This window comes from Sinocyclocheilus anshuiensis, unplaced genomic scaffold (assembly GCF_001515605.1).
Source record: "Sinocyclocheilus anshuiensis isolate Anshui unplaced genomic scaffold, SAMN03320099.WGS_v1.1 scaffold44, whole genome shotgun sequence".
NCBI lineage: Eukaryota > Metazoa > Chordata > Actinopteri > Cypriniformes > Cyprinidae > Sinocyclocheilus > Sinocyclocheilus anshuiensis.
Window position 1 is genome coordinate 2,762,242 of NW_015555746.1, and position 10,721 is coordinate 2,772,962.

General features: G+C 36.5%; 1 protein-coding gene across 3 annotated transcripts in view; it reads left to right on the top strand.

The window, feature by feature from the left end:
• Positions 1-427: 427 nt before the first annotated feature.
• LOC107673554 (cystathionine gamma-lyase-like) overlaps positions 428-10,721 on the top strand; it is an 11,609-nt gene continuing 1,315 nt past the window's right edge. Inside the window, exons 1-12 of one of the 3 annotated variants that reach the window (XM_016467180.1) lie at positions 428-740; positions 1,447-1,528; positions 1,597-1,692; positions 1,776-1,885; positions 2,053-2,187; positions 2,476-2,533; positions 2,633-2,710; positions 3,416-3,568; positions 4,180-4,301; positions 4,383-4,435; positions 4,894-5,032; positions 8,395-8,515. In XM_016467180.1, the coding sequence (XP_016322666.1) occupies positions 564-740; positions 1,447-1,528; positions 1,597-1,692; positions 1,776-1,885; positions 2,053-2,187; positions 2,476-2,533; positions 2,633-2,710; positions 3,416-3,568; positions 4,180-4,301; positions 4,383-4,435; positions 4,894-5,032; positions 8,395-8,515 (1,324 nt within the window). In that variant the 5' untranslated portion in view covers positions 428-563. Of the gene's footprint in view, positions 741-1,446; positions 1,529-1,596; positions 1,693-1,775; positions 1,886-2,052; positions 2,188-2,475; positions 2,534-2,632; positions 2,711-3,415; positions 3,569-4,179; positions 4,302-4,382; positions 4,436-4,893; positions 5,033-5,408; positions 7,327-8,394; positions 8,516-10,721 lie in introns of those variants that run through there. The other 2 variants (XM_016467181.1, XM_016467182.1) reach the window with 2 other exon arrangements.

Below are 10,721 nucleotides of genomic sequence, written 5' to 3' on the forward strand. Positions count from 1 at the left end.
TCAAGCAGTAACACAGAGGTAGAGGTTAAAACAGAAGTTAAATATTTGGGTATTATGGTCACCCAATACAAAGAAATTAGGAAAAAAGAAAACATTCATAGAAATACTGATAAATATAAATATAACTGACATTTATCCATGCAATAACTTCTTAGGAGAACAATTTATGCAGGTCCAGTGAGAAAGATGTTGTTCTTCCAGTGAATTTACAGGAATTTTGGCTTCAAAACTGTCTTCATTCCAAACAAATATCTCTTTACACATTATAACAAACATGCCGTTATAAGGGTTGTACTTTAATTTAGTTCAATAAAATGTAGGTAAGTAAGTAAGTAAGTAAGTAAATAAATTAAAAACAACAACAAAATCTATAAACGCGCTGAACCCTGGACTTTAGCACGCCCCTGCGTGATCGCCAATCTCCCCCATTCCGTTACACTACACATGCAGTGATTGGCGTAGAAAGTTTTTGTTGCTATAATCCCTCCAGTTTAAGAGAGCTATTCACTCTTCTGTGATCTCAGGGACCCGGCGTCTCATCGTCAGTCATATCCGGAGCACGCATGGCTTCACAAAAGCAGAACGACAGCTCAGCCGCCGGCTACCAGCCGCTCTTCAAATCATTCGCTACTGATGCGATCCACGTTGGTTCAGAGCCGGAGCAGTGGAACTCTAGGGCCGTAGTGCCTCCTATTTCGCTGTCTACTACCTTTAAACAACACGGACCGGGGAAACATGCGGTAAATCATTGAGGTTGGTATTTTGTAAGGATTTGATATTGAGAATATATTAATTGTTGTATCGTATTAGTCCGATATTTAACTATGTAGATTGTGATTTGTTGTTTTCAGCAGGCTTCACTTTGCAAATTACAAGCCAGGCCTATTTGTGTTAACATTGGACGATTGAACAAAATTAGACATTTAAACAACACCGTAGGTTAAGGTGAAGTTCTTCAGTATAATGCTCAATTGCCCTGCATTAAAGCGTTTATCTGGTTTTGGCTAGTTTAAGCTGGGGTTAGCTGATTTAAAATAGTCTCCTAGACCCAAACCCTTCTGGAACTGGTCAACAAATAATAAGATACATTTACAGAAGAGTGGTTACAGATTACATCAGCAAAGATGCTGCACTGACTGAAAGTTGACTGAACTTTGACTGAATTTACTCAACAACAACATGAGTCATGGGAAGAGCCAGCTGGTTTAAGTAAAGAACATGTTCCCTTGTGAATTGTGTTTCTTTATAAAGAAGTCCACCACAAAATAACAGTACCAACGGTACTGTACTTTTTAACCCGGTGTTTACTTAGATTTGACCTCTTAAATGTATTTTTTGTTAATTCCTCATTCACAGATTTTACATTTTATATACATTTATAAAAAACTAGTTTATGTGTAGTATTTTGAATTCCAAGTTTTTTTTCCCGTTATTTTATTCTGCCAGGGTTTTGAGTACAGCAGGTGTGGAAATCCCACAAGAAGCTGTCTTGAGAGAGCAATTGCTGCTTTGGATGGTGCACAATACTGTGAGTCCATCACCAACACTTTTATATGTTATAAGACATTGCCATAACCTGTCTGACTTTGGTAATAGGTCTCGCGCTTTCCTCTGGAATGGCTGCCACTTTGACCATCACACATCTTCTTAAGGCTGGAGATGGAATTTTGTGCATGAATGATGTTTATGGGGGTGAGTTACTGCTCCTAATAATAAATAAAATGATAGTTAATACTAGTTGAGTCTTGCTGAGTCTTCCATGTTTTTCCCACCAGGAACAAATGAGTATTTCTCAAAAATAGCTGCGGAATTTGGCCTTGGTGTCTCTTTTGCTGACCTCACAAAGCTAGCGTTGCTAAAAGCAGCTCTAAAACCAAATACAAAGGTACACTTGGCAGAGAAAGCATTTAAAAAATGCAGTGGGAAAATGGGTGGATGGGGAAATATTTGCTCACCTGATTAAACCTGACAATAACATGTTAATTATATTTGGGAAGTTCCACTCTAACTAAAATGGCATATTAAATATTTAATTTCAAATAATGTCTACAGATGTTATGGATTGAAACACCCACAAACCCTACATTGAAGGTTGTGGACATCAAGGGATGTGCAGATATTGTCCATGAGCACAACAAGGACATAATTGTTGTTGTGGACAACACTTTCATGTCGTCCTATTTTCAGGTACGAACATTTACATTATTTTAATACATAACCCAGTGCTGCTGGTGTTTGATGTATGAATATAATCTGAGAAAATAAAGCAACATTACCATGTCCAGAGAGCAATGCCTTCATGTTTCACACTATGCTATTAATTAAAAAGTGATTTAAGTTAAATGTACCTTTTGTTAAGCATTGAGTACAATACTTTAGTATAATTTAGACGATTCCAGTGCAGGGTTAGAGTTTCCTTATACAGAAACTAAATACTGATTTAAATATTTCACCGTTTTCTCATTCCTGGAACAGCGCCCCCTTGCACTTGGAGCAGACATCTGCATGTACTCTGCAACAAAATATATGAATGGTAAAAACAAATAAAAAGATTAACTTAAGGTTAATTAGATTAACGTTTATATAACTCAAAGTTTGTTGATCAAAGTTAAAGTTATCCATGTTATTCCAGGACACAGTGATGTTGTGATGGGACTGATTTCTCTCAGCCGTGATGACCTCAATGAACGACTGAAGTTTTTGCAGAGTGGTAAGGATCTGTCTGTCTGCCTGCCTGCCTGCCTGCCTGCCTGCCTGCACGCACGCACGCACGCACGCACACAAAAACAACTGTTTACGATATGCCTAGGTGTTGTACAATAAGCTTCAATATATTTTTAAATAATCAGAGGGGGAAGGAATCATAGGCCACTAAGCTTATCATCAAAGACTGTTAAAGGTTCAGCTCAGTGTTATAATGTACATAAATATGCTGAAGATGTGTTTTAACATGACCAAGAGAAGCACCAGGTAGAATATTCAAATATAACTTTGTGAACAAGGAATTCTAGCAAGAAAGAAGTTCTTTTATCTACACTATTGGGAGTCTTTTGTAAGGAACAAAATTAAACTTGTCTATTCAGGTAATATCAGTAATATCCTGTTTTAATATCTGCTGCCGATATTTCCCTTTTGTTATTGCATGTACAGTAGTGTAGTCTCACTATGAAAATCCTTGTGTAATCACTATGTATAATTTGAGCAAATTATATTTTTTCCAATTTCATCCCATACCTCCCACCTGTCACACTGTTACAGTCCTGATGTGATGATTAAATCTTGGGCTTTCTGTTATGTTCTTTTAGCAATTATAATACATTGCACATTTATGCCTGATTGAAATGCAAAAAATGAGCTTGAGCATAGCAGAAGTAAAAGGTTTATTTTCATCTCTCTTCCTCTCTATTTTCTTCAGCTCTTGGGGCTGTGCCTTCTCCGTTTGATTGTTATATGTGCCACCGGGGTCTGAAGACACTCCACGTGAGAATGAAGCAGCACTTTAAGAACGCAATGGCCGCGGCACAGTTTCTGGAGGCCGACCCAAGAGTGGACGGAGTCATCTTCCAAGGTGTCTGTCTATGATGTTATTGTGAATATATATAGAAATGTATGTTAGGCAATTTTGACACGTTGCTCAAATAACCCATCTGAATATAATGATAACATAATTTATTCCTGTGATGGAAAATCAGAATTTTCAGCAGCCATTACTGCAGTCTTTAGTGTCACATGATCCATTAGAAACCATTCTAATATGATAATTTGGTGCTCAAGAAACATTTCTTATAACAAGTTCTTAAATAATTATTATAATTCTATTATAATTGATATTATTACAGTTGAAAATGGCTGTTGTTTAATACATTTTTTTTTTCAGAATTCTTTGATAAATAGAAAGTTCAAAAGAATAACATTTATTTTATTCTTTATTCTTTTATTTATCTTTACTGTCACTTTGATTAGGTTAATGTGTCCTGTAGGTATCCTGTAATGTGAGTAAATGTAAAAACAAATTCTTAAAATAAATCTTACTGACATCACATTTTTGAATAGTAGTTTACATGCTTCATTGGTATAATACCACCTCTGGGCAACACTGAACTGGATTGTTCAAAATGAACTGATACTGATAGATTCCAGTCAGACTTGATTGACTCTTGATCATCTCTTTTCCTTCAGGTCTTCCATCCCACCCTCAGCATGAGCTGACAAAGAGACAGTGCACAGGTTGTTCTGGGATGATCTCTTTCTACATCAAAGGAAAACTGGAGCACGCCTCAACTTTCCTCCGCAGTCTGAAGGTGCTTTGAAGCTCCATATAGTTTGAAAATCTTTTACATCTTACATGTTTAAAGAATTTTATATTGTTTTATGCATTTCAGTTGTTTACGCTTGCTGATAGTCTTGGTGGTGTTGAGAGTCTAGCAGAGCACCCGTAAGTATGTCCAAATCCACTGACTGTTCTCTGGGAAAATGTTAAATTTAATTCTAGCGCATATAGAAAAAAAAAAACATTAAGTATGTTCACTGTTTTTGTGAAAGGCATATATGGATGGAGTGTGAGCCCAAAAAAAACCTTTGGATGGCCACAAGGGGGCGTGAGAGCTTTAATGTTGTAGTAAAAAGAAATGCAAAAACAACACTTTTCTTGTCTGAACCGCCTAATTGTTGAACACCTTATCTTTTGAAACATCATTGTGACAGGTTTATGATATTTATGGTTCACAAGTAATTCACTAATTCCATTATTTCTATTAAATAATTTGATACAGTATCTTGTCAGGTATCATTATGATTTATATGGGAAAATCAAATAAAAATCAACCAAAAACCCTTTTTTGAGGTGACATTTCATCCAACTCCATTTCCCATGGTGCACTTTTTCTTTTCCAGAGTAAGTATGACTCATGTTTCTGTGCCTGAAAATGAGAAGAAAGAGCTGGGCATTAGTGATACGCTCATTCGTTTGTCTGTGGGCCTGGAGGATGAGGAAAATATTATTGCAGACCTAGACCAAGCCCTCCGTGCTGCAGTGAGTATTTCAGAACACATTTAATTTTTGCACAGTCTTACCTGATAAGAAATGTGTATACGTTTTATAAACATTCAGTGTCAATAGGTTTTTTTTTTTTGTTGAGTGAAATTATAATTTCAGCAAGGAAGCATTATTTTGTTCTAAGTGACAGTAAAGATATTTATAAAATTACAAAAGATTTATATTGTAAATAAATACTGTTCTTTTTAACTATTCATTAAAGAATCCTAAAAATGTATAGCACTTTCCACCAATATTAAGAAGTATACTGTTTTCTAGTTTATAATATTAACTTTTTTTTAGAAGTTAATCAGCACATTAAAATGAATTTTGGGGGATATTTATTTATTTTATTTATCCTTTCTTTTACCAGGAAGGTCCCATTGAGAAATAGAATCTCTTCTTCCAGGCAGTCCTGGTCAAGATGGCTACATAAAGTTTCACATAAAGAACACAGTACACAATTTAAACAACAAATACAATTAAATATATGAAAGATCAATGATAATAGCAACATGATTCCTTCAGTGCAGCCTGCAGTAGATGGAATTGATTCTAAGAAAAATGATGGCTTGCATGTTATTCCATAACCAGGGTGCATAAAAAGAAAAAGCACTTTTAACATATGTTATTCAAATGAATAACAGTAGCTGATCTAGTAAAGATGGACTTGTTATAGTAATATGATATAAGACTAGAGATGTAAGTAGTAAGTTTGCCTCACCGTGCCTTTGCAACAAATAATAACATACACATTTTCCTTCTTTGATATAAGCAGGACCAACCTGCAGAGTCACAATCCAACTTTTTCAGTAAGGATGAATTTGTGTTCATGTACAACACAATACCTTAATCTAATACTGACAAAAAGAGCTTTGTACGATCCTCTTCCTGGCTTCGTATGGGAGACAAGCTATCAAATGTGTACATTAAAAGCCAACTTTGAGAGATAAGACTCTATACCTTCAGTGGTAGAGATAGACGAGACAAATGTCTAAGTATGACTTGGAGAAAATAGATTTAGAAGTTTTGGCATTTTAAGGCCAATTTATATTTTATCAGTGGAAGCTGTAGTGAATGAAAAGAATCCGGCAGAAATTCTATGTCTTGATTCAAAGAAAGTGCAACTATATAAGTAATAGTGTTATCAGCATAAAAAATGTAACTTAGCCAAATTTATTATTTGGCCTAGAACTTTTATAAATATAGAAAATAAAATCGCAGCTAAAATAGACCCTTTTTAACTGTTAATAAGGCTGAAGAATAATTTTCTATCAAAATACATTAAGTTCTTTCAGTGAGATCTTGAAACAATTCAAAGCCGTTTCACCTAAGCCTATAGATTTAAGCCTCTGTAATAGTAGTTTATGATTTACAGAGTCAGACTTTGGACAAATCAGCAAATAAGGCCACACTGTGCTGTTTCTTACTTAAGATTTAATAGTGATTTCCTTTGTAACTAGCAAAGCCACAGTATAGTGCTGTTGTCTGATCTAAAACCTGACTGAAATTCACTCAAAATATTGTGTTGAGATAAACATTCTTTTAATTGACCACTTACAAAACCTTTTTCCAAAACAGACAATCTAGAAATAGGACAATAGTTATTTAATTCAGAAGGGTCTCCACCATTTAATAGCAGGAGGACCATTGCCGAATAACATTGGAGGGTAAACTCAAATTAAATATTGAAGCAATAGGTTCTGAAATTTTTAAAACGTAGTTTTCTATTTGATCAGGTATGCCAGATTTTTTACAGTCTAGGCTCAAAAGTGCTTTATGAACTTGTAGCTGAAATAGAGTTAAAAGAAAATAATTAAGAAGGGCACCATGCAACTGACTCATTTCCCTTAAAATCGTGATCCACCAAATTACCGTAGTTAAAAGTGTCTGCAATATTTGCCTTTAATTGAACTCTGACTAACTTTTAAAAAGTCAGGAAACCTGTTTTTTTTAAAACATGTATCTGTTAGTGATTTAGACAATTTCCAGAATTTAACAAGATCAGTTATATTTTCATTTATCAAATTAATATAATAATCTCACTTATTTCTTAATGTTCTATAATGTGTCCAGTCTACTGTTTTCTTTGCTTATGCTTAATGGTTATGCATGATTTTTTTTGGTCTAATAAAGGCTGAAATGGATTCATTAAACCAAGGGTTTTTTCTGCCACTTATCCTGAATCTTCTGAAAGGAGCATGATTATCACAGATAGCTAAGGGGGGTATTTAAAATATTCCTAAGCTTATTCTATGTCATCGTCATCCATAATATATGGATCACTGTTACACACATTGTGGAAAAAGCTTATTCACTGAAATGTCTAAATTGTCTTTTATAAATAAAATGAGGTCTACTCTTATGCGTTTTAAAATTTCTCACACAAGATATTTCACAGTGATTACTGACATTGTTATAAAAGAAACTCCAGCTGCAGAGAAACCATGTGGTACATTTGTTTCAACAACATCAAGTAAAGAAGATTAATTTTTTTCATATAATGCGGTTGGAGAACTGATAAATTGGTCCAGACAAAGAGAGTTAAAAATGTCCTTGAGTGGGTCTCATGATTGTGATATCCAGTCCCAGTTTAAATCATACATTAAAACCTGTTCAGATTTGGTGCAATTATGAAGCAAATCAATGAGCAATGTGATGGCTTGACTTTTGGTTTTGCAGAAATAATTGAATAGCCAAAATTTGAAAAGCCATCTATTCTAAGGACATAACCCTCTATATGTATCGTATAATTTGTGATTGTGTTTTTTAACAATGTCTCAGTGTCATCTGAGTCTGCCCATTTTCGAAATGAGCGAACATTAAGATGGAAAACTGTAATTCATTACAAGATCCTGTGATGTTGCAAGTCTGGAGTAATGACTGGAGTATTAAATTACATAAAAATATTTTACAATGTAAAAATACTTTAAAAATATTATATTATGTTTTGACTGCAGATGTGGTTCATACAGATCATGTTTTGACTGTGCATTTAACTTCACTCACTCAAAACTACAATGAAACTAAAAACTCTTTGTTTTGACTGCACCTCCCTTGACAAAAGTGCAGAGTCCTAAAACAAAATCCAGTAAAGGAGGCTGCTCGTTGAAAGTGTTGTGAATCATTGATCCTGCAGCAGCTAATAAACAAACAATTGATCTTCTGCCCCTAGAGTTTAGTCTGGCTGTGGTTCAATTACATGTCAAAGATCAAGGCGGACAACTTGGGAAGAGCACAAAAACTTGTGAAGGAGGCTGCAGGACAAGGTGCAAAAGTTGTAGGGTTATGACTACTATATTAATATTGGTTTATTAAAAAAATTCATTTAATAATCCATTATATATGTTTGATTGCAGGAGTGCTTCAACTCCCCTTATGGAACCGGGTTCTTTGCTGAGTATGCTGAGAAGATCCCAGGAGAGTCCACACGGGTGTTGTCGGAGGCAGCCAGGGATTGTGGGGTCTATTTAGTGGGCGGTGAGACCCTCAGACACAAACCAGCATGTAAGAGACTCTTAGGATACTGCTTATTCGTAGGGGGAGCATCACAATGGGATGTCAGTTAAAACACCTTGAGGCAATATCCATTTACAAGTTTTATTTCACCAATGCCAGTACATCAATCGTTCCACAGGTATCAGACTGGTTTCTGAACTTAAACAAAATAAATAAATAATAATTAAACAATCAAGGAATTGCAAATAAATCCAAACCATACAAAACAAACAGTAAACTTACATCTGTACACAGCCACAACACCATATGGAATAATCCAGAGCAGTGAACAAGGAATGAACTGACTACTGCTCGGAAGCAACCCTTCTTAAAGGCCCCTAATTGGAGCCAGAATAGGGTGCAGCTGTCAACAGTGGGTGGAGCTACAATCACCATGTCATAGGTTTTCCAACAAGGCCGCCCCAAAATATGACATCATATTTTCAATTCTAGAAAATCACAATGACATAACATTAAAGCCTAATCCTTAATTAAGGGTAAAGGAATAAGTCGGCTGACAGGCCGAACATAAGATTTCCCTTTGATTTTTATTTCAGCAACTCTAACACGGCCGTCCTTGCCCAAGAAAGTCTTCAGTACTTTACCAATGGGCCATAAAGCACGGGGGAGTCGAGGGTCCAAGATCATGACTACATCAGAATCTTCCAGGTTACCTTGATCTTGCTGCCATTTTTGGCGAATTTGTAGATTCGGCAGATAATTCCTAATAAAACTGGTCCAAAATTGATCCGCCAGAACCTGGCTATGTCTCCATCTTCTCTGAGATAAAGTATTAGAATCAGCATAAATCACTTGGGGTAACGAAGCATCCCGCTGCCCCATTAGGAGCAAATTGGGAGTTACAGGATCCAAATCATCAGCATTAGAAGAGACATATCCTAGAGGTTTGGAATTCAATATTTCTTCAACCTCCACCAATACGGTTGTTAAAACCTCCTCAGTCACTACTTGACCTCCTAAAACAGAACGAAGTGCACCCTTGATGGATCGGATTTCCCTCTCCCATGTTCCTCCAAAATGTGGAGCATAAGGAGGATTATAAGTAAATTTGATTTGATGATTCCACAACTTTCCTTGCAAGAATTTTTCCCAATTCCCAATGCACCATACTCCTCTGCAAAATCCTTCCTTTGAGCCTGTCGCAACAGGAGAAATTCAGTCTGAGCCTTGTCCAGCAAAGAGTTATCAGGGTTAACTGCCACAGCTTCAACAAGCTCATTCCACGACTTGTATTGCTGAACATCAAAATTCACAAGGTTATCCTCAGCATTAGTAAGGCCACAGAACAGAGTCTTCCTCAACTCTGTAGCATCAACAGAGTTCTCAGTCATACCAGGGAATTTTGGCCACTGATCAGGGTCAGAATAAAGGAAAGCAGGGCCTCGAGTCCAATGATTCGGTTTGACTAGATCAGTCAGATTCTTGCCTCTAGTGATATCATCAGCTGGATTGCTAGTGGTGTTAACATAACGCCATTGTTCAGGAGCAGAGTACTCTAGAATTTCAGTAATGCGGTTTGCAACAAATACTTTATAGCAGCAAGTCTCAGAACGAATCCAGTTAAGTACTGTCATCGAATCAGACCACAGTATTGTTTGTTGAATGAGCAGATCAAGTTCCCTCTGCAACAGATTTGCCAATTGAACCCCGGTGAGGGCAGCACACAATTCTAGACGAGGTATAGAAATTGACTTACGAGGTGCAACTCTGGATCGGGCCATCACAAAGGAGACTAGAACTTCACTCTCCTGATTCACAATCCTCAAGTAGGCCACTGACCCATAAGCCAATTCTGAGGCATCACAAAATACGTGCAACTCCCTCCTAATGGAATTTCCATCAAGATCAACAGGACCATACGTTCTTGGTAGTTCAATGGAAGCGATAGCAGGAAGTTCACTCTCCCATGCTACCCAGGCCTTCTTAATACCTTCAGGTAGTGCTGGATCATCCCATTGTCTTCCTTTACTCCACAATTGTTGCAGCAGGACTTTGGCTCTAGTGGTAAAAGGTAGAAGGAACCCTATAGGGTCATATTGACTTGCCAAGACCCTATAAATATTGCGCAAAGTAAGAGAATCATAAGCAATAGGACGATGTTTATAACAGAGGGTATCTCTGGCACAGTGCCAAATTAAACCCAGCATGCCTTCACTAGGATCTGAAC